The sequence below is a fragment of the Dendrobates tinctorius genome, unplaced genomic scaffold, assembly GCF_039654945.1.
Source record: "Dendrobates tinctorius isolate UK_male_01 unplaced genomic scaffold, ASM3965494v1 ptg000023l, whole genome shotgun sequence".
Classification (NCBI taxonomy): Eukaryota; Metazoa; Chordata; class Amphibia; order Anura; family Dendrobatidae; genus Dendrobates; species Dendrobates tinctorius.
The window spans coordinates 3,638,212-3,662,853 of NW_027361691.1; the positions used below are offsets into that span (position 1 = coordinate 3,638,212).

At 44.1% G+C, this 24,642-nt stretch overlaps 1 protein-coding gene across 1 annotated transcript in view; it reads right to left on the reverse strand.

Annotated features, from left to right (window-relative positions):
* PRCP (prolylcarboxypeptidase) overlaps positions 1–24,220 on the reverse strand; it is a 35,014-nt gene extending 10,794 nt beyond the window's left edge. Inside the window, exons 1-6 of the mRNA XM_073569181.1 lie at positions 24,026–24,220; positions 4,830–4,970; positions 4,118–4,219; positions 3,835–4,013; positions 2,344–2,501; positions 987–1,159 (exon numbers count right to left, since the gene is read on the reverse strand). Coding sequence (XP_073425282.1) covers positions 987–1,159; positions 2,344–2,501; positions 3,835–4,013; positions 4,118–4,219; positions 4,830–4,970; positions 24,026–24,220 — 948 coding nt within the window. The remainder of the gene's footprint in view (positions 1–986; positions 1,160–2,343; positions 2,502–3,834; positions 4,014–4,117; positions 4,220–4,829; positions 4,971–24,025) is intronic.
* Positions 24,221–24,642: the final 422 nt, after the last annotated feature.

Here is a 24,642-nt window from a genome sequence, read left to right on the forward strand (position 1 = left end):
TGACCCTCCACGATCTTGTCTCTGATGGCCTTGGAATGCTCCTTTGTCTTTCCCATGTTGACCAAGTATGAGTGCTGTTCACAAGTTTGGGGAGGGTCTTAATTAGTCAGAAAAGGCTGGAAAAAGAGAATTAATCCAAACATGTGAAGCTCATTGTTCTTTGTGCCTGAAATACTTCTTAATACTTTAGGGGAACCAAACAGAATTCTTGTGGTTTGAGGGGTTGAATAATAAATGACCCTCTGAATAAACTTGTCACAATTTAAAAAAAAAAAATAATAAAAGAAATAACATTCTTTTTTGCTGCAGTGCATTTCACACTTCCAGGCTGATCTACAGTCCAAATGTCACAATGCCAAGTTAATTCCGAATGTGTAAACCTGCAGGGGGTTGAATACTACTTGGAGGTATAGGTATATATATATATATATATATATATATATATATATATATATATATATATATATATATATATATATATATATATATATATATATTTCCAAGAGAGCAATACTACAAAGTAGTGATCTGTAACCGGTGGACCGCCAGATGTCGCAAAACTACAACTCCCAGCATGCCCTGAAATTAAAACTATGATAATATATTAGAACGTTGCTTTTTCAGCATTTTTCATGTATTTGGCAAGAGCATCCCAGTAATGGAGAATGGAAGCTGCACAGTTTTGTGCCATGTGCAAACCACCAGGGGGAAAGTGTCCTGCATCCGGGCAGTGATCCCTCACATCTAGGCTTGAGTGACATCTCATTTTGAATAGTAGAACACAGGAGGCATCAGAGACATCAATAAAACCTTAAATGGAAGAGGACACTGCAAAGACTGCAGGACATTTACCTACTGAAGAAAACACCCAGTGAACATGAATATGAGTGATGGGGCCCTGAAGGATGTGAGGTGACAAATAACTTTAGGATAAGCCATGAAGGTTTCATCACTTCACTGTAAGAAGCAAGAGCGGTCAGTGTCACCTTGATCGGCCAGGCCGGCAGCGGCTCCAGGAAGTTGGCTGGGTACGGATAATCTACCATTGCCAGGTTCACCCAGGTCTCACTTAACCAGTTTTTAAAGGCGGCTACTTCATCCTGGCACTTAAGAGGAGAGCACAAGTGAAACGTGCCAGATAACCATCGGATGCCTTCATCTACACAGGAGGGAAATGGTAACAAGTTACACATACATTACTGATCCAGAGTTACATCCTGTATTATACCCCAGAGCTGCACTCACTATTCTGCTGGTGCAGTCACTGTGTACATACATTACTGATCCAGAGTTACATCCTGTATTATACCCCAGAGCTGCACTCACTATTCTGCTGGTGCAGTCACTGTGTACATACATTACATTACTGATCCTGAGTTACATCCTGTATTATACCCCAGAGCTGCACTCAGTATTCTGCTGGTGCAGTCACTGTGTACATACATTACATTACTGATCCTGAGTTACATCCTGTATTATACCCCAGAGCTGCACTCACTATTCTGCTGGTGCAGTCACTGTGTACATACATTACTGATCCGGAGTTACATCCTGTATTATATTCCAGGGCTGCACTCAAACAGAATCAGATTTTTTTTCACTTTTCCTTGAATAGGGACCAGTTGGTTTTAGTAGAAATCCTGCAATTTAAAATTTTCCACCATCATTCTTGATGGAAATGTTAAAAAAAAAATAAATTATACAATTAGATGCAATAAGGAGGACTAGGGGGTTAGGAAAGCACCTACACAGTGTTCATTACGGTATTGTAGAAGAAATGAAACGGCAGCAATCACCCGTGCATAAAAATTCGACAACCGTTTCGCACCGAGCAGATGCTTTTGCCTGATCCCTGGTTGTTTGGGCCCAGGAAGAAACCTCAACTTGGCGCGAAACGGACATTTTGTATATAGCAGTATGGCATTCACTATCATGAAGGAAATTTTTAATTACTCGGAATGAAGTCTTGCATTTTCTCTGCACGGATGAGTGCCGCAATTTCATTTCTTGCACAATACTGTTGGACGGTCTACATTTTTGTTGCCGAGCACCATCCCTGTGGACGGGGCAACATTTTTGTGGGAAGATCCAATATTTTTCCTTCCTATTAGAGCTAACAGTGTCTTAAGAAGAGGATAGAAACATTTCCAAGAGGAATGAGAGCGACGGTGGAATAAAAGATTTTACAAAAAAAAAAAAAAAAAAAACAAAACAGTACCTTAACTAAAGCAGACGATCGGTCCGGAGAGCGGACCGCTCCCCATTTATTGGACAGCTGTACTTCAGAGACAAGGTTAAGAAAAGGACCAAGACAACAACTCCCCATCTGATGTGATCACTCACCACTTCCAAACATGCGATTTATGGCCGCCCAAGACTTGGAGATGCTTTCCGCACATCCCGGGCCGCTTTTTTTAAAGTCGTTTGTCACAATTTGATAATACAGGTTGCAGGGAACCAAATCTTCAAATTGCCAGATGGGGGCAGAAGCAGCGAGAGCCCTGGAATAGGGAGAAGTCAGCGATTATCTGGGGACACTTGCCTGACGCCTTTCCTGTACACACCCAGAACAATGGACCCTCAACACATCTTCATCAGCTCCGCTTCCTTCCTAGACGCCCATCCATCCTCCTGATCAACGAGTACAGACCCAATAATTCTCCCAGCTGACGATCCCTTCTTACAGTGTATCAGTGTCTATGCCTTAAAGGGTCATTTCCCCATCTTCATTAATCATACATCACCGGATAGAGCTTCTAAAAGTAAGAACTTTTCCACTTTACCATCTTCTAAAATTTTCAACCGTTCTTGAGATATTAACAGTTTTCTTTTGTTTACAGATCGCTACCCTGGAGACCGACCACCTCTGCTATACACAGCGCAGTGCTTACAAGCTCTTTGCCATTGAGCTTGTAAGCGCTGGTTTGAAGCTGACCATGATCGCTGGAGTGCGCCGTTCTCTTAATCTCGGCCAGCTTCAGCGCCGTGATTACAATCCAGAAAGTAGCGGCAGTCGGTCTCCTAGGCAACAAGCTGTAAACAAAAGGAAAAAAAAAAAAAAAAAAGTGTAATTATCTCAAGAACGGCTAAATCTCAAAAGTGCTCGTTTCTACACAGGGAATAACCCTTTAATATTTCAAGACCTGTGATTGCTGTCAGTGAGTAGAAAGTTGCAGAACTTTATATTAAACTTCATTTACACCAAGTTGGAAGCCCTTCTCCTGTTATATATGGCCACATCAAGTATATGAACACCTTCACTAACTATATTTTCCTTCACTTAAATGCTTGCATTAATGGCTAAAATATAATTCTTTACAATTATATATGAAAAATTTTGCACAGTTTGCCTTCTGAATCCACTGTATTTTCTGTGGAATGAAGTGAGAAACCATCAGCAAGTACATTCTGAAAGTTCCTAAAACTTTTTTTTCTTGCCTTTTTTTTCTCTGAACTTCTCTTCCATCATATGAACATTTAGTATTCTGCTGATGGGATGTGTGGTCATAAATCAATTATAAATCAAGTTATGCATTCTTCCATCAGACTGAGCTCACTGATAGATTCTTAGTTAACTCGTTGTTCCAAAAAAAAAAAAAAAAAAAAAAATTACATAATTTTTTTTTTTTTGGAACGAGTTAACTAAGAATCTATAAGTGAGCTCACTCTGATGGAAGAATATATATATATTTATTAAGGTTACATGGGCAAATAGTAAGTAAAGTGCCCTGATGGATTTTTTTGTGTTGTGCCCCATTAGAGGCTAGTAAAGGAAACTATTCCATATGTTAACATTGGGAATCTTCTCTATAAGAGGCAGCACAGTGTCCTTACCCCACTACAACGTGAGGATACTTCATTCTCAGCCAGGCCGCCAACATCCCCCCGTACGAGCCCCCGATGGCGATTACTGCGCTATCTTTGGCTTCGGAGCCTTCCTTGAAAAAACGGATAAGAATGGCGAAGTCTGCGAGGGCCTGCTCCGAGGTGAGATAATTCAGGTATTTGGGCTCCTGGAAGAAAAAAAAAAAAAAAGTAAAAAAAAAAAATTGAGCATCGTTTGAAGGGGTGGATGGGTTGTAAAACGTCAGAGGGGGGGGGGCCTAAAAATACTTACACTGTAGGATAAGTTGCCGTAGGGCATGGACTCTCCATAATAACGATGCTCTGCAAATACCAACATGGCGCCAAGCTCCTCAGCTACGTCCCACATAAATCCCTGAAAAAGAAGAATACACAGATAGCGTGTGATTAATATATTAATTTACGATCGGGAAGGGGTTAAATGATTATAAACATATCAGTATTAGTTTTAATTTAATTCACAGGATTCTTTAAAAGAGTTATGATACAAAACTCCAAATCTCCTGCTTCCCATCAGACAGCCATAGAGAAAAAGTCAAATTCCTTCTGCCTACAGTCACCACTAGTGGGAGCCCCTGCGTTGATATTTATACAGCTCCTTTATGTAGTGAGCTCCCCCTGGTGGTAGCAGAAAGTTTCAGCTTTTAAAGGGTGCAATCCCATTAACAGTAAACATTTATTGTGACGATGATATGCAGTCACTGTGCGATCAGGAAGGGTCTCGCATTTGGGACTCCCACCCATTCTGAAGATGAATGACTAATGCTGCAGTCACATCTCATTCAAGTGAATGTGGACAAATGCAGCTCCCTGTATAGCAGGAGATGGTGGACAGAGCTCTGAGACAGGTAGAAGGGAAAAAAAAAAAAAAAAAAAAAGTCTGACCCATCCAACCTGTATGAATTGGATAAGGATGTCCTGGCCGGCCAGTGACGCACACTAGTAAGAGGTCAGCCTATGCCTACCGTATTATTACTGAATAATGTGATGTCTCCTTCATTGCCGGTGTAGAAGAGGATGGGACCGCCAGGTTTCCTCCAGTGAGTATCCGAAACAAGGTAACGCTGCTTAAATGTGGAGTCCTCATAAAAGCCGAAGTGGTCAATCTATAAAGAACAAAAAAAAAAAAAGATTAAATGAAGAGTAGACCGTAAATTGGAGATTCACTTTTTTCAACAAACTTGACATAAAATCAATGTCACAAGCAAATATAAGACAGCTTCTCCACTTATAAGCCCCTTCTTCCACCCCTGGACTACCGAATTCATCATTTACTCAGAAATTACAGCTAACAAACCTTCTTTGTTTCTAGACAAACTGCTAACTTCTGTTCTCCGGCAAGTGTTTTATCTCATCCCAGATCTGGATTCACAGTTACACTGCTCAGTGCTGTTGTATAGTGTTTTTTTCCATGCTGCAGTTTCTGAAATCGTGCTACATAGAAACAGGAATTTGTCGTGTGTGCGCTATATATGGGATCCGATGTAACAAATGAGGAATACGGTGGTTAAAAGTCCATGGCTGCCCGAAGTTTAAAAAGGTACGATCACACACAAAAGGCGAAGCATGAATGCGGTTTACTACGTCAACACTAGTGATGAGCGAACGTGCTCGGAGAATTTATTGGAGCATGCTCGTGTGCTAACTGAGGGTCTTCGGCGCGCTCGAAAAATATGTTCGAGTCACCGCGGCTGCATGTCTCACAGCTGTCCAGCAGCCCAACATATGTGGGGATTGTCTGTTACAGCCATGAAACATGCGGCGACTCGAACATAGTTTGAGCACGCAGACGACAATTGGTTAGCACCCGAGCATGCTTGGATAACGACTAGTGACGAGCGAACATGCTGGGATAAGGCAACACTTTTAAAAAGGTTTTCGAACAACTTTATAGGACCAAACCACAATACTGTGTGTATGGGATACATCATAGTAGCTCATCTCCACCCCACTAGCTCAGAGACAACAGACAAATCAGAGATGGAGACCAAATTTAAAAAACACAATCGTAATGTACCTGGGTATGCACTGTATGGCGGTATTGTTCCAATACATGTGTCACTTGTAATTGGCTACCATTATAGATGGTCTTTGAACACTAGTAATAAGTGCAGTGGTGACGGCCAGCCTTCCCATAACAGCTTCATTTTCCACAGGTCAGGACATTACAGCGGAGGGTCGGCGTTTGATCTTTCATTATTAAGGCCCTTTAACCCAGCACATCAAGCAGTTCAGAGCTAATTTTCATGTCAGAAAGCCGTCAGCTCCTCCAGATGTCCAACCTCGCACCATTTCTTACATGCCCCTTGTCGAATTCACTGGTGAAAGGCAAGATCAACTGCTGGAGGAAAGGAAGTTTCTTAAAAACGGGCCATTTCGGCCCTAATCAGACAGATGGAAGCCAAAAAGTAGGGTCCCCCGTTAGCCAATATGGAGTCAAGGCGTGAGAGATTTTAACTTTTTTCGACACTCGTCTAAATTTTATTGGTTTACAATAGTAAAGACTAAAAAGAAAAATACCGTAATGCTTTAGCGGCAGCTTACTGGCATTGATTAATGCCAGAAATCCAACCCAAGGCTTCAATGGTAAAACCTCTCCAGGATTTCCCTGCAGGTTATACAATGTACAAGATGTGGCGGCGGTTCTGATGATCTCCCATCCTGTCTGAGGAGTTTCCTTAGATGGGACAGGGAGCAGTGAAGAGGATTTCCTCGCCGCGCCCAAACCGTGCCCATCATAGACCGGGTAGGAAATGAGATTCCCTCCTGTGGATTCAATTCAGGACCAGCTTTATAAGCCATGAAGGCAGAACGGTCAGGGTTACTCCATGTTTTATATAAATATATTCATTTGAAAAAATAAAGAACTAAAAGTAATTTGTTGCATAAATCTGCACACCCTGAAACACAGTACTTTGCTGCAGTACCTTTTCTGATAAAAACTCTCCAAAAAGACTGAATGCCATCAGTGCAGCACATTCAGAATTGACATTTGTCCGCTCCTCCTTGCAGTAGCTCTACATCTATCAGTTTACGAGGACATTTACTATGTACAGCACCTCTTCAGATCAGAGTGTCACTTGGATTCAGGTTTGGGCTCTGGTGGAGCCATTCCAAAACTGTCATTCTGGCGATGCCATTTGTAGGCAAGTGTAGAGTGGTTGTTATGCAGAAAGGTGAAAATTCCTCTATATCTTCAGCTTTAAGCCTTTAAGCCAAGGCATGAAGGTTTTGTTGCAAAATTTACTGGTATTTAGAACTGTTCATAATTCCCTCTACCTTGACAAAAGCCCCAGTTCCAGCTGCTAAAAAAGTAGCCATAAAGCATGCTGCCTCCACCATGCCTCACTGTGGGTATGGTGTTATTTTGGTAATGTGCAGTCTTGGCTTTGCGCTAAACATAACTACTGGAATTTTTGCCACAAAGATCTACCTTGGTTTCAGACAACCTGTTTTTCCCACCACATACTTTTGGCAGACTTTATGCAGGCCTTGGCAAAACATAGCCTGGCTTGGAAGCCTGTTCTTAAAACAGAAAAATATCCATTTTACCAGCCGACACCACAGTCAAGACATATGAAGAATATGCAAGATTGATCACATGCAGCACATGAAAATTCTGGCAAGTAATGGTTAAGTACTGCAACTACTTTAATGTTACTGTCGGCCTCTTGGCAGCCTCCGGGACCAATTTTCTTTTTGCCTTTTCATTAGCTTTTGATGAACATCCAGTTCTAGGTAACATCACTGTAGTGTCACATCCAAGCCACTTCTTGATGACCATCTTCACAATGCTCCATAGTACAACTAATGCCTTGGAAACTTTTTTGTTCCCTTCTGGCAACTCTGAACAATCAGATTCCTTTGCTGTGTTGTCAGCCATTTACAAACTACAGATTTTGCTGCAAAGTGCAACTAAGAAAATATCAGGAAAAGCCTCCTGGAACAGTGAAGCTTTATAGGGGGTTAATCAGAATCCCTGTAAATGATGGTGGCCGTGCACTGACTAAGTTTTTTGGGGGTATTAATCGTCCCATGTCGTTGCTTCTTGTTCACCTGAATCATGTTTTAAGGAAACGTTCTTTTTTGTTAGTACGGTATACTGTGCTAACTAAACCTTTTTTTCTCCTCTAAAGTCTAAACCAAAACTGCTTCTGCTTCTTTCGTGTCCTCCGTGGTCACCAGAACCCGTCAATGCAGACTATTTTTTGAGCTGACGTTGGATCTGAAGATAAAACTGCACAAAAACGTATAAGCAGCACCGCCTCGCTATGTTCTTGTTTGTAGTCCTATATTGTATCCTTGCTATTTTTTGAGGGGTCTATTGACCTGGAGCAGCTCTTGCCTATATGGGAAGTCCTGTGAGGACCCTGATGAGCTCCTCGTTGTCGGAGCTGTAGATGCCTCCAGGAGCGTTAGCATGTTTTTGGGCTCTTGGGGATTATCACATTTTGTTTTCCTTGCAGAAGAGTAGAAGCATTTATTCCCAACCCCCGGTGGTGTCCCATCTGTGGATGTTCTCCTGATGTCTTCTCCATCTGTGGACATTGGGGTATCTTGTTTCTTGTGGGAGCAGATCAAGTCATGGCTGATTAAGAAGGCAGGCATCTTCTAGTGTCCGTGTGCCGACAAGGTTTTTGCAGTGCCCGGATTGTTTTTACTTTCACACCATGATCCAGAACCTGTTTTGCATTATATACTCGCCCTCCCCCCCCTCTCCTAAATTTTCTTGTCTTAAAGTCCTTTGTAAAAGATTGATGGCCTGGCAGAGAAACAAGTATATTGAGTCCACTGATTCCTGCTATCTCATGGAAGTTTTTAATGTTGGATGGAAAGAGACATTTCCATTAATTACAGTAGTTCTACTCTTGTACATACACAAGTAACGAGCATGTGAATAGCTCCTCATTGCCCTGCGCTTCTGAGTGAAGTCAATGCTGAAAAATGCACGGAGAACTCACATTCTGCACATTATTTTCTGCACGTCACAAATAAGCAATGTGTGCATGACACTTCAAGGTTCTCATTCACTTTGCGGGCATCAAGAGTGCTTCAGGTTTTGCTAGCAAATCTGCACAAGATCTAATACTGCCCCCTATATACAAGAATATAACTACTATAATACTGCTCCTATGTACAAGAATATAACTACTATAATACTGCTCCTATGTACAAGAATATAACTACTATAATACTGCTCCTATGTACAAGAATATAACTACTATAACACTGCCCCCTATGTACAAGAATATAACTACTATAACACTGCCCCCTATGTACAAGAATATAACTACTATAATACTGCCCCCTATGTACAAGAATATAACTACTATAATACTGCCCCCTATGTACAAGAATATAACTACTATAATACTGCCCCCTATGTACAAGAATATAACTACTATAATACTGCCCCCTATGTACAAGAATATAACTACTATAATACTGCCCCCTATGTACAAGAATATAACTACTATAATACTGCCCCCTATGTACAAGAATAATACTATAATACTGCCCCCTATGTTCAAGAATATAACTACTATAATACTGCCCCCTGTGTACAAGAGAATATAACTACTATAATACTGCCCCTATGTGCAAGGATATAACTACTATAATACTGCCTCCTATGTACAAGAATATAACTACTATAATACTGCTCCTATGTACAAGAATATAACTACTATAATACTGCCCCTATGTACAAGAATATAACTACTATAATACTGCCCCTATGTACAAGAATATAACTACTATAATACTGCTCCCTAAGTACAAGAATATAACTACTATAATACTGCTCCTATGTACAAGAATATAACTACTATAATACTGCCCCTATGTACAAGAATATAACTACTATAATACTGCTCCTATGTACAAGAATATAACTACTACTATAATACTGCTCCTATGTACAAGAATATAACTACTATAATACTGCTCCTATGTACAAGAATATAACTACTATAATACTGCTCCTATGTACAAGAATATAACTACTACTATAATACTGCTCCTATGTACAAGAATATAACTACTATAATACTGCTCCTATGTACAAGAATATAACTACTATAATACTGCCCCTATGTACAAGAATATAACTACTATAATACTGCTCCCTAAGTACAAGAATATAACTACTATAATACTGCTCCTATGTACAAGAATATAACTACTATAATACTGCTCCTATGTACAAGAATATAACTACTACTATAATACTGCTCCTATGTACAAGAATATAACTACTATAATACTGCTCCTATGTACAAGAATATAACTACTATAATACTGTCCCTAAGTACAAGAATATAACTACTATAATACTGCCCCTATGTACAAGAATATAACTACTATAATACTGCTCCTATATACAAGAATATAACCAGTCTAGCGAATATAATCAGTCTAGCGTATTTTACATGCAGCGCACGGTGCTGCTAAGCCCCGCCCCCTGCCCGCCCCATCCGGTCCTCTCCTCCTACTATCGCACACGGCCGCGTGCGATCTGCGCACCCCATCTTTAGCATAGGGTGCGCAGACTGTGCGCTAGTAGGATTTTTGCGTGCGCTGCGCACTTTTGAAGGTGCGCCGAGCACGCCAAAATGCAACATGTTGCGTTCGGCGCACCTTCAAAAGTGCGCAGCGCACGCAAAAATCCTACTAGCACACAGTCTGCGCACCCTATGCTAAAGATGGGGTGCGCAGATCGCATGCGGCCGTGTGCGATAGTAGGAGGAGATGACCGGACGGGGTGAGCAGGGGCGGGGCTTAGCGTCGCTGTGCGCTGCCTGTAAAATACGCTAGTGTGAAACTAGCCTAAGTCTACATGTCTGTAAGAAAAACCATTAACTAAAGGCTTGAATTGTTCCATCCTCTTATTAACCCTCTTCCTGATTTTGTCCAAAAAGGATAGCCTCGCGCTCGTCCACAAGAGTCCGGGAATGATCTCGAAAAAAAACCACAGATGTGCCAACCAATCTAAGCTTTAAAAAAGAAATATCATTACGCATTTGAACCATAAGATCTAAAGATTTGGTTTTGCAGAGATCATTTCCGCCCAAGTGGATTATTATTAAATCAGGATGGGGTAATTTAACTGAGAGATTTAATAATTCGCTAAGTTCTTCATCTCATTCCTCTGATACTGTGCCAAAAATTCCTGACTTGAGAGGCACTAAAAGACAAATTCTCGGAGTAGGACCTTTGGCTGGCTCTCTTCCGAGCCCAGAATATGAAAGAATGTCCAACTATCCAAACCTACCACGGATCTGGAAGAAAATACAATTTAATACTGGTAAAGGTTTTGACGAACATATAATTTAAAACGATTCGAATCCCATCCTCCCTGAAACCGGCTCTAGCTGCCTCAGTGGCAGCGCCGATTCTGAAGGAGTGTGAAGATATCTTAAGGTGACTCAAACCCAATTTAAATAAACATTTCTTCAAAACTGCGTTAAAGTGAAAAACGATTGCTGGTTCGCCATTAAAATGAATGAAAAGAGGGCCGGAATATGCTGACCTTAATCACAACCAATTCCTAGCATTGAAAACCAGGCAAATGGAAAGATCGGAAATGGGGTTCAAACGGATCGAAGACCCTTTACCTATTTGGCCGGTCTTGGATTTGCTTATAACCAAAATCAACTGGGAGTCCTCGATAAGAACATACGAAATCATCTAACCTGGCGGTGCTGATTTTTTTTAGTCGACACTACTTCGCTGACCATTAAAGCAGCAAAAAATGTCAAGCAAGAGGCTGTGGTAAAAAGACAGGTCCCAAAATAATTAAGACTGACTCCAAAGTAATGCATAAGTCTCTTAGGAGCTGAAATGAAATTGGCCTCCTTTCGTCATGCCTAAATGTCCCTCTTTTCAAACCCTTTAAAATTTGTTTGATCGAGAATAAACTCGATAAAGGAGTACCACCATAGAGCGTCAGAACACACGAAACACCTGAAATGGTTTTAGAAAGGTCTGAATAAGACAAGCCCCTCAAGCAAACATTCTGCAAATCTGACCACAAGTCCAGGTGAAGACTTAGTAGTGGAGACTATGAAAGTAGTGCAGAAAGTGACCCACTGATGCCATGCAGCTACACAATTGGCCCATGTTTTATCATCTAGTGACTGCTTTATACATTGGGATGAAAGCCCAGAGAGATGGGGGAAACGTTGGTTCCAAGTCCACCTCCGGGGCCAATTGTCGGAAGAGAGACCACTGTCAATGACAAAAAATGTTAATATGTAATTCTGTCACTAACGCCCATCCTGGACTTCAACCAAATGTTATCTCAAACAATGCAGGACCAAAAGACCTAATGACACTTGCGCATACTATATTTTTGAAAGAAATAATAAATTTTATTTCTATAGTGCTGACATATTCCGCAGCACTTTACATTTCAGAGGGGACTTGTACAGACAATAGACATTACAGCATAACAATAATCACAGATTATAACAGATACCAAGAGGAATGAGGGCCCTGCTCGCAAGCTTACAGTCTATGAGGAAAGAGGTAGACACGAAAGGTGGGTGGTAACAGTTGCCCTGATTGTATGGACCAGCCATAATGTTAAGCGTGTAACAGTACAGACACAGAGGGCTAATGGATGCATAAAGCATGTGGGAACATGATCCGGGGAACCTGGTTATGGTGAAACTTTTGGCTGTGCCACACAGGGATAGATTAGGTTAATGTGTTGAGGCGGTAGGCCAGTCTGAATAAATGCATTTTCAGGGCACGCTTAAAATTGTGGGGATTGGGGACTAATCGTATTGACCTGGGAAGTGCATTCTAAAGAACTGCCGCAGCACGTGTATAGTCTTGGAGATGGGAGTGGGAGGTTCTGATTATCGAGGATGCTAACCTCAGGTCATCAGCAGAACAGAGGGCACGGGTAGGGTGGTATACTGAAACAAGGGAGGAGATGTAGGGTGGTGCTGAGCCATAGAGAGCTTTGTGGGTGAGGGTAATAAGTTTATACTGAATTCTGGAGTGGATGGGTAGCCAGTGTAATGACTGGCACAAGGTAGAGGGGTCGGTGTAACGATTGGTGAGGAATATGATCCTGGCTGCAGGATCATACAAGAAAGGGTATTAACACAAAATAATACACCTTGGCACTCAGAAAGAATTACCAATCTCTTGTTCTGTAGCAAGTTACATATCCAAAAACAGCTTGCTGTCCGTGAGTTTGAGAGACCCAATTAGAAGGCCAGGGCTGACAAATCCAATGAGAAAAACACACATGGCACTAAAACCTAGTAGTTTATCAGTGTGTAAAAGAAGAGGGATTGAATCAGATAACACAAATGAAGACTGAAGAGAAGGATCTACCTTTAAATTTGGAGGGAAATTCCAACCATATCTTTATATCTTCCTTGGTTTCAGAATTAACCCTTACATGAGCATTGGGAGACTAACCCTTTTGTAACATCATAAAGCCACCTGGAAAAAACCCTACCCATGGGAAAAACGCTCAAAGCAAAGTTTAAAGATCCAAGCAATGATTGAAGTTCTTTCAGTGTAACTTTCTCTTTCCCGAGAACTAGAAAAAGAATCTCTTAACTTAGAAATTTTATCCAAAGGCAGCCTGCATTTCATAGAGGAAGAATCAATCGTGATGCCTAAAGATTCAAGGCAATTGGTGGGGGAAACTGTCTTTTCCAAAGTTATGGGAATACCAAAATCGGAACAAACATTGCTAAAGGTGTCAAGAAGACGCTGACAAACACCAGAATCCGAGGGGCCTATGAAAAGGAAGTCGTCTAGATAAAGAAGGACACCCCCCCCCCCCCCCCCCCCTTCATTGAATTTAGATTGCACTACCCATTGTAGAAATGTAGAAAAAGGCTCAAAATAAAAACATGAAAGAGAAAAACCCATAGGTAGGCATTTGTCAAAAAAGAATTGATCATTGAAATAAAAGCCCAAAGAGTTGAAACCCGACGGATTTACTGGAAGCAACCGAAAGGCTGATTGGATGTCAGATTTGGACAAACGAGAATCTTTACCAAAAATTCTCAATAAGTCCAAAGCAGTATCAAAAGAGGCATAATGAACTGACACCAGGGATTTGTCGACCTCGTCATTCAGGGAAGAACCATAGGGGTAGGAGAGATGACGAATGAGCCTAAAAGACCCCTGCTCTTTATTGGGGACAATTCCAAGAGGAGAAATTCGGAAATTAGCGAAAGGTGGGTTGTCAAAAGGGCCTGCGACCCAACCCAACTGAACCTCTTTCAAAATTTTGGATTCGATATTGCTGGAAAGTTATCAATTAATTTACAACCGATACCATTAATTTGCGGGATATGAAGACCTACCGAAAAACCAGTTATTAAAAGATTTTTATTCTGTATGTCTGGGTGCATGCTTATCCATGGCAGGATTTTTTCCCATATCACTGGAGTCGGAGCCCTTGAGAAAAAAAGAAAAATATCCTTGCTAGAGGGTGGCTGAGACAGATCCTTGTTTCTTAAAACATTTGGTTAGCGGATGAGAACCCCCGCAAAAAACATGTCCAAATCGGCAATTATGCACCCCTTTGCATGAAGCTTCATTGAAGGTGAAGCATATGCCTTTCTTGTTAAAGGGAATCTGTCACCTATTGTCACGGGGTCCTTCTCTTGTATCACACAATCAACAGAGCAAGCGAAGAGTGAACAATTCCAAGACCTTTATTCAGGCAAAAATACGAAAAGGTCCATATTCAGTCCACCACACAAAGGATAAGATAGTCCAGAATAAGAATGCAGTCCAGTATCAGGGTAAAATGTCCAGGGAAACGAGATTCCACAACTCTAGCATTCAGAGGATAAAAATGGATCCTTCTCTCTGAAATGCAGCCTTTTCACCATCATGTCTATACCGGAACTGACCTGTCCAGCTGCCGTTCTTCCCCCCCACCCCCTTCCTTGTCCAGGGGTAGTCCAACAAGTTGCCTCCCAGAGGAGAACAAAAGGCCTTAGGGATTAATGCACTACAGGGGGTCATCAAGAGACAGATACAGTGAGGCTGTAGACTTACAATGTAATAAGAAAAACACTATGAAGATAACTGAAATAGAAAAATAGGAATATACAAAAAATGACATCCACATAGCATATCACACCTATATTTAGTGATATCATGTAAAGATATCACTAAATTGTGCGTCCCATAAGGATTCTAGTCGGGCCTTTGACTCCCCCCGACCCCGCACCCTTGAGGCATAAATACCTTTTTTAGCTTGCTGTGGGTGCATGCAAATCGCCGCGGTCCGGTCTGATGGGCGTGGCTCACCTCCTCGGCTTGCTTCACGTAATCTTTGTCTGTGAATACCACAGACACCGTTGGTTTCCGCTCTTGCGCAATGCAAGGGTCCCCGGCGCCTGCGCAGTATGCTTTGCCCGACTGTGGGCGAAGCATATAATCGCTACTGCGCAAGCGCCAGTATTTTCCAGCGCGGCCTATGCCCCGGAAGTGTGTCCTGCATGTGAAGACTTCCAGGGCATAGACCGCGCTGGAAAATGCCAAGGGGACGTCTCCACGTTCCAGATCGTCAGCGCTTTGAACGCAGCGGATACCCGGCTCCGCCCAAAGCGCTGCCCCCTTTTGTACGCGCGATGATGCCGCATGTATTCACTGATTATCTTGGAGACGCGCAGTCTCAAACAGACATGCTGCGGCCTATAAAGAGGCACCACATGTGCGTATATCAGGTCTGCCACCTGCGCCTTTGTACGCATAGTGGAGACGGGATTAAATAAAATCCCCTCCACTATACTGTAACATCTGGACACTGCGGCTGTACGCAGCGTCAAATCCGCAGAAAATATGCCACGTGGAAACATACATTCCTGTAAAATCTTCCTTGGGGTATCTACTTCCTTCCAGGAAACAGCGCCTCACCTGTCCATGGGATGTGTCTGGTATTGCAGCTCAGCTTCATTGAAATGAATAGGGCTGAGGTGCAAAACCAAGTAAAACCAGTGGACAATTGTGACAGTGTGGCTTTTATTTTGGGGGGGGGGGAATGGACCAGTCCTGTACTTTTAGAATCCTATACAACCCATTTAAGCGGGAAGCTCCGCTAAGGATATTCAATGAACTGGATTGTCTTCTAGATAGCGCTCTAAAATTGAGGGGGATGACTGCGCCTGTAAGTATATGTTCCCATGGTCAGGAAACGCTGCAGATTGGACGCTGTGTACAGCTGCGGCCAGACGTCACAGCTTCGTGGCGGGGATTTCATGAAATCCCATCTCTACTATGTGTGCATGGACGCCTCTGGGACGCTGCCCTGTGTAACCGGACATGCGGCGCGTCTTTACAGACCGCAGCATGTCCATTTATCCTGCGGAGACGGAGCGTCACCCATACAATGTATAGGACTCAGTGATTCCGCACAGTTCAATGAACACATGCGGAATCACTGTGCGTACAAAAGCCAGCAGCGCTTTGGACGGAGCGGACATGTGCAGCCGGATACTGACCGTGGAAACATACCCTTAACATCCTGAGGTTGCTATATCCCTGAATAATAAAAAGGTGAGAAGTCAATCCCATGCAAATAAAATGTAGCATTAAACTATTAGGAATTTGTTGATTGCATATGAGGGGGAGGCGGTGAGCTGTGACATCACCTATTGAGAATGGTGGATCCTGTGTCATCTACTGTATATAGAGGTTATCAGTCATTGTACAGGAGGAGGAGGAGGTGAGCTGTGACATCACCTATTGTGAATGGTGGATCCTGTGTTATCTACTGTATATAGAGGTGTTATCAGTCATTATACAGGAGGAGGTGAGCTGTGACATGACCTATTGTGAATGGTGGATCCTGTGTCATCTACTGTATATAGAGGTGTTATCAGTCATTGTACAGGAGGAGGAGGATGTGAGCTGTGACATCACCTATTGTGAATGGTGGATCCTGTGTCATCTACTGTATATAGAGGTTATCAGTCATTGTACAGGAGGAGGTGAGCTGGGACATCAGCTTGCTTTGAGAGTCTCCTCAAATCCACACCCCTCCTGGGAACCGCTGGCTCATGTCGGAGTGCCCATTTCAGGAGATAAAAGGGTTACGCTCCAAAATAATAAAGATTCTTATACATATGATAGCAGATGACTTGCTGATTGCTTGGGGGGGGGTCTAATTGCTGATACCCCAAACAATCCCAAATACACGGCAGCAGTGTCCTGAATGAAGCTCAGATGCGAGTGTGAACCCCACAAGCCCACGCTCAGATCTCAGGATTACAACGCCTCATTCTGAAGGGGGTTTTACACATAGCGGTATCGCTAGTAATATCGTTAAAGCATCACCGATTTGGTGACGCAGCAGTGATATCGCCATGTGTGATACTTACCGCCGACCGGCTCCCCCGCTGTCTGTCGCTGATCGCGCAGCTCCATTTCTCATCGGGCGCTTCCTGCTGGTGCCAACGAGCGACGCGTGGACAGAAGGACGTCAGGATCGCCGTGTCTGACAAGTAACAACCGCTGTATCGCTGCTGTATCGCTGTGAGATCTTCCTGTGTGGCAGCTCACTAGCGACCATTAGCGATGCACCAGCGATCCTGACCGGGTCGTATCGTTGTCGGGATCGCTGGTGCATCGCTAAATGTAAAGGGGCCTTAAGGATCACCGGAAGGCCTAGAATTCAGACCCCCCAAACAGTCAGCCTTATCCTATAAATAGAGAATGGGAATGGCCCTTTAAATGAAGTCACTGGAGACATACTGCCAGTCCTAGAAATATTTTTCATCAACTGGAAATATCACCGCACTAGTTACAGCTTACAGGAGGCAGAGATGAGTAATGTTAAAGTTAAGATTTTGCTTTATCATTTGTAATTAGGTCATTGCATTGGAAAACCTGATTCCAGTCTAACCAGACTGTCTACCACAGCAATCCAAGACCAGAAAGTCCCAAATCTTCTTCAGTGAAAGTGACTTTCCTGCAGCCACCACTAGAGGGAGCTCATCACATACTACATACAGTATATTACTATATCATTTTGCAAGCTCCCCCTAGTGGTGGATGCAGGCAGACTCCATCAATGCAGGGAAATTTGGGGCTAAGAAGATAAAAGGACTTAGCTTTCCTGAGACACAGCGCCCCCTTCGTGCATGTGCCGTGTCCAATATAGCAGCGTTCACTTGAATGGGGAAAAGTTGCAAACTATATAGCATATGTGGTGCCATTCATAGAAATAAAAGAAATAAAAAAAGTTTAATCCAATTTTTCTTTTTTTTTACCCTTTCCCTAAGCTTTTAATTTCCATGGTAGTAGGGGCCGCTGATACTGCACACAATGACTATGAACATCTGCAGATATAATTGACTGCCGCTTTATAATGAACCCATAACAAGCGTTGCGATTGTGTCCTACCAGGTATACGAGTAGATTGTAGGAAGCCAGAGGAAGAAATGACTACAGCTTCCTGACCGGGTAAGAAAGTGCCTTCTGCACGGTGACCCTTTCATTAGCAGTGCATAAAAATATCTCATTTCACCGGCCGCGTCCTACAAGTACTTCCTTATTTTACCCAATTGACAAAAAGTCCATTGTGTCCTCCCCGCGGCCCATTGTGTGGATGGCGCTATAATAATCCTCATTCAAAGCGAGCCAAGTACATTATCTCCACTGATGAGCAGAACAATGCATCGTTACACCACTAGCTGCATGGCACAATCAAGACGGGTGACACAATCACTGATGGCCATTATGGTGCCCACAGAGGCCATGGCAATGTCTGCAGCCACACCAGGAGCCTAGGAAGCCCCAATGGTGCCACTGACCCATATGAGACCACAAATACTATTAAAGGGATGTCCACCTTTAGGGATACATTCATTTTAGGGGGGGGGGAGTGTAAAGTTTTGGGGAGCGAGTACATTTTTGCTCCATTAAAAACAACTTGCACCATTTGGCTTTTAGAGACCCTTTGCTTCCCAGAAGATTGAATTTGTGGCCCATGGTCATAGATCACCTGAAAGGGCGTCTTCAGAAGCGTTACGGCTCATGCAGACATCCATGCAAGTCTGCTCGAGATTGGACGGTAACGCGTGGACTGGACGCGGCTCCCCCAACATGAGAACAGTACAGATACATCGCATTGAGCGCCAGTCTCGCACATCTGCATTAGCCGTTAAGTAACGCTCTACCACTCCTAATGTAATGGTCATCATACTATTCAGGAAGGACAGATACAACTTTTACGGACGTGCTCGGACTGGCCGTCAGCGGGAACAGGTGAATCCCCCGGTGGGCCGCCATGCTCCTACATAAGACCATCGCTCTTGATTTACTATGTGCAAAGTTGACATCGCATCATTAATTTAACAAACTTAGGCCGGTTTCACATTTGCGTTAAAGGCCGCAGCGTCGGCCTGCGCACGGCCGCCCCCTGTCGTGCCTCCGCCAGTAGCTCCGCCTCCAGGTGCATGACTCTGCATGCGTCCCCTATCTTTAGCACTGGGGACGCAGGCTGTGCGCAGTATGCGTTTGGCGGTGCATGCGTCCGTTTGACGGTGCGCCTAGCGCAACCAAATTGCAACAGGTTGTGTCTGGTGCTGGTCGGCGCACCGTCAAAAGGACACATGCGCCGCCAAACGCATACTGCGCACAGCCTGCATCCTCAGTGATAAAGATAGGGGACGCATGCAGAGTCATGCACCCGGAGGCGGAGCTACCGGTGGAGGTACGGCAGGGGCGGGGCTTAGCGGCGGCTGTGCGCAGGCCGACGCTGCGGCCTTTAACGCAAATGTGAAACCGGCCTTAGTATTCTATAAATTCATAAATGAGAGTACTCTAATATTTGCATGTAGCTGAGCAGTGGGCCCTAAAGAGTCAGGCCCTTGGCTTTCCACTACGACACTGGATGTGTCGATACCATAAAAATAAAGATTCATTTTCTCCCCCCCCTTTCATTTTCAATTAGGAAAATTTAAGATTTTTTTTAATATTTTAATCCCCTAAAGGGACCCGAACTTGCGATCATCGGATCGCTTTCACCATTTAATGCGTCGCTGCAGTCATGCGGTAAATAGTTAAATTGCGATTCTTCTATGATGCCAGGACAAGTCAGGTTTCATAGAAGGACTAACAGTAGCCATGGGGCCTCCGGCAGGACACCCCTGTGCTTCATGGAAACGCACAATTACGTCACAGGAAGATGCGACTATGGGAGCCAGTGTGGCTGTACTGGCAACTCCACCGTTTCAATACCACAGTCACTGATTGACAGCAGCATATAAATGGTTAAAAAGCAGGCACTGTGTATGGTACAGGCTTAGTTTTTGAGTCTGCTGTATACACGCTCTGCGCCCATGTAGTGCATTTGCTTTTTAACCCCTTTACGACCATAGCTATACAGTCTGTTGCCCATAGTAACCATTCACAGCACAGCTTTTATTCCAGGAGAGCAGTTTAAGAAATGAAAGCTGCGCTGTGATTGGATGCCAGGGGCAACAAAGACTGTTCTGATGAACCAAGCCTATAAACCCTGATTTTTTTTTACTTTTCTGAAATAAAAAGGATTCTAAATAGTGTCTTTATTTTGTACCTTATTCGTTTTTAAATTTTTGCTTTAAGCTTTTGACTTTCCCCCCTCCCCCTCAGTTTATTTTGACAATCCAGATATTTTAGCCTATTTTGTCATTTCCAGCATTCTTGGTGGTGGTGTGGGGGGGGGGGGGGGACACTTAGAAACATTGATACTACAAAAAAAAAAAACCCACCACAACAAATCTGCCCCTGTAGGCCTCATTTAACAGAGCAGTTTTGTTGCCACTAGCAACCAATCACAGAGCAGCTTTCATTTCTTAATCTGCTCTGCTAGAATGAAAGCTGATGTGTGAGTGGTTGTTATGGGCAACAAAGGGCCGTTCTGATAAATGAGGCCTAACAAACAGGGTCAGAAGTTTCGGCTACATGTGACTACGCCCTCATGGGCGGCCAGGTGTCCTGACAGAACTACACAAACAAGTGTTTGATTATTGAGACTATTCTTTAGAATTGCAAAATGGCTTCTAAACCTCTTAATCGGTTCTAGCCCCTTCACCGCTACTCACAACAGGTCGGATATTTATGGCCTACACAGAAAGCAAGAGGTGCCATACAAAACTACAAGCAATTCTACAGAAATAAGGGCTCTACGGACGGAAATTTAAAAAAAATTCAAAAACACTCTTGGAAGAAGGAGAAAAAAAAAAAAAAAAAGTCCCGTTCCTGTTGATCAGTCAGGGTCCGGCAGAGTCAGAGACCCTTACGGTTCGCTCAAACCATGAGGTCACTGTTCTGAGCATGCACACAGACGTACACAGACTGATGGACGTCCTTTTGAGCCCGTATACCACCATGCACAGGTTTACACATTCACTGAGCCTTGTGGTTCAAGCGATCGGTGGGGATCAGAGTCCTGAAACCCCCAATCAGAGATCGCCACGATAGTCTTCGTACATGAAAGCTTAGATTATACAGAATCATGAAGGCAATGGAAGACGCAGCGGGGTCCAAGTTATGGCGCTGCCACCACTGTCCATTAGATAGCACAATCCAGTGAACTCACAGCAGGAGAGGCCACAGCTGGACCCCGATGTGCCAGGCTGCACGTGGCACAAGAGGCTATTCAAGTGTTGTCAGGGGAAAAGCCATCTCCGGTCTGCTCAGTCCCACCATTTTTCCAATACACTAGACCCGATTTATTATTTGTGCATTTTTCCCCCCAAGTTTTTGTGCTTTATTCTGGTCACCAGTGTGGGTAGGGTTTTGGGTTTCCTTAATTGGAACATTAAAAAAAGTCTGATTTTTTTTTGTGCAAATGTTCTTCAGTGTTTGCACCCCTGGGTGGTAGATTTTTGTTTTTGCGATTGTGACCAGAGGAATGGAAGAGGATGACCCCCCAATATTATCATCTCTGGGAGTGGAGAGGATCACATCAGGACACGGACCACCCATATAAATCACATGCCCATCTGCCACCCTGGAAGAGTTTTCTAGTTTAAGTCTTTATAGGCATCCAGACATCAGGCCCTGTTCAAACAAAGGAGGAAAACCATTTGCCATCAGTCTGATGGTGCAGGAGCACATGGAGGGCATCGCCTCAGTACCTTAATCCAAACTCCATACATGAGCTCACTGAGGCGTGCCATCATCATACTCCCAGTCACATTAAAGAAGAACTCTGAAGGAGTTTATGGGAGAAAACCATACATAGTACAACATAATTAACATTTATAAAGAGCTGAAAGTGTGGAGTAGAAAATAGTGTATGGTATTTTAAAAGCCAATTGGTAGAGGAACAATGGAGTACCATCTGTGGACTATGACCAATAAGGCAGGGCATGGAGTGCCGCATGAAAGGAGGAAGAGGAGGGCATGGAGAGCCATCTGAGAGAGGAAAGGAGAACAAGGGCATGGAGGGCTATATGAAAGGAGGAGGAAGAGAAGGGCATGGAGTGCCATCTGAGAGGGGAAAGAGGAGAACGAGGGCATGGAGTGCCATCTGAAAGGGGAAAGAGGAGAACGAGGGCATGGAGTGCCATCTGAAAGGGGAAAGAGGAGAACGAGGGCATGGAGTGCCATCTGAAAGGGGAAAGAGGAGAACGAGGGCATGGAGTGCCATCTGAAAGGGGAAAGAGGAGAACGAGGGCATGGAGTGCCATCTGAAAGGGGAAAGAGGAGAACGAGGGCATGGAGTGCCATCTGAAAGGGGAAAGTGGAGAACGAGGGCATGGAGTGCCATCTGAAAGGGGAAAGTGGAGAACGAGGGCATGGAGTGCCATCTGAAAGGAGGATGAGGGCATGGAGTGCCATCTGGAGAGGGGATAGAGGAGGGCTATATGAAAGGAGGAGGAAGAGAAGGGCATGGAGTGCCATCTGAGAGGGGAAAGAGGAGAACAAGGGCATGGAGAGCCATCTGAGAGGGGAAAGAGGAGAACGAGGGCATGGAGAGCCATCTGAAAGGAGGATGAGGGCATGGAGTGCCATCTGGAGAGGGGATAGAGGAGGGCTATATGAAAGGAGGAGGAAGAGGAGGGCCATCTGGAGAGGGGAAAGAGGAGAACGAGGGCATGGAGAGCCATCTGAAAGGAGGATGAGGGCATGGAGTTCCATCTGGAGAGGGGATAGAGGAGGGCTATATGAATGGAGGAGAAAGGAGGGCATGGAGAGCCATCTAAGAGGGGAAAGAGGAGAACAAGGGCATGGAGTGCCATCTGAAAGGAGGACGAGGGCGAGAAAGAGAAGAAGGCCGTGTAACATTCTTGTGGCATGCAGTGCCATCTGAAGAGGAGGGGAGAGGGGAGCAAGAAGGCACAGTGTATCACCTGAAGGGGAGAGGCATAAGGTGCTATTATCTGAGAGGCAAAATGAGCTGTGTACAGTCTGTGAAAGAGGAAAGGTGCATCTCCAAGGAAAGTTGTGGCATCTGAGAACTGGAGAGGCATGCGGTAATAAATTTGGTACAGCACGAGAGGCAATCTGTGCTGTAAAGGGATAAGAAATATTACACTAGGGGGGGGGGGGGGTCTCCTGGGCACTGATGCAGTACAGTATGTGAGTGGTACGAGGGGCCCTGGCCATATAAGAACTGCGGTGTTTAGCATAGGACAGCTTAGAGATTGGGGGCCCCCTTACACAGTAATTGGGGCTCCCTTTACAGATTCTGCAGTCAGACCCAGGAGCTTCGCCTGCTCCTCTACCATATGACACATATAGTGACTGAGGTTACAATGTATCACGGTTTACATTCCTGGGAACATTATACACCAGATGTAGCAGAGCTCAGATTGTTATTTGGGGCATCATATAGGACTGTAGCCAGCCGCCTCTATATTCTCCATCCCCGCTACATCTGCCAGACCCCAGACCCCTCCTGGACCATATATTTAGGTCGGATGAATACAGGATTTTGCTGACTATTGAAAATTAGAGGGAAGGAAATTAGAATCGAATGTCAGCTGAGCCCATTACGAAACACAGGAAGCCGTAGACTCGTGATGAGAGCGCTCACATTAACCCCAATATGGCCAGCACAATATAAGGCAGCCCAAGATACAATACTAAAGGGTTAACCGGGCGCATTAGCACCACGCATCGCCTCCTCCATGTAGACCCTACATTCTCCCCCCATAGAGATGATGGAGCTTCTTACCTTCTGATCAAAGTAGAACGTTTCATAGGTGGGAGCAGAATGCACTACAAAGCCCAGCATGCAGGACCCCAGCAGGAGGCTCCAGCCTGACAGCTGTGGAGGAGCCATGACTGCTCTCTTCTGTCTCAGACCTGGGGATTCCCTGGCTGGATGGACTGAAGGAGGAAGGAGGACTATCCTGAGGAGGAGTCGCATCCTCCTCCCTTTTAACTATGTCAGCGCCACTTAGGGGCAGTGACAGACTACAAAGCAGCGTGGCTCTTTAAATCCTTAAAGGGACAGGAATCCTGAACCCTATATGTAGCCGAAGCATGTATGGATAGAGTAATATAACATGTCCCATATATCAGAGATCAGGGGGCAGGGAGTTTATTTCACTTTCTGACACTGATTATAGGGGACTGCAGCAGGAGAAATGGCTGATAACATGGAGCAATAGAACCGCAGCAAAACCGCGCGGAAAAAACGCAGTGTGAGCACAGCGGTTTTGAAAACCCATAGGGTTACATGGTACTGTACCATGTCTGTGGAACTGCTGCGGTGTACAGTACCATTATTCCCTATGGGAAATGGAAACCGCAGTGCACATGTTGCGGAATTTTCCACGCGGATTTGCT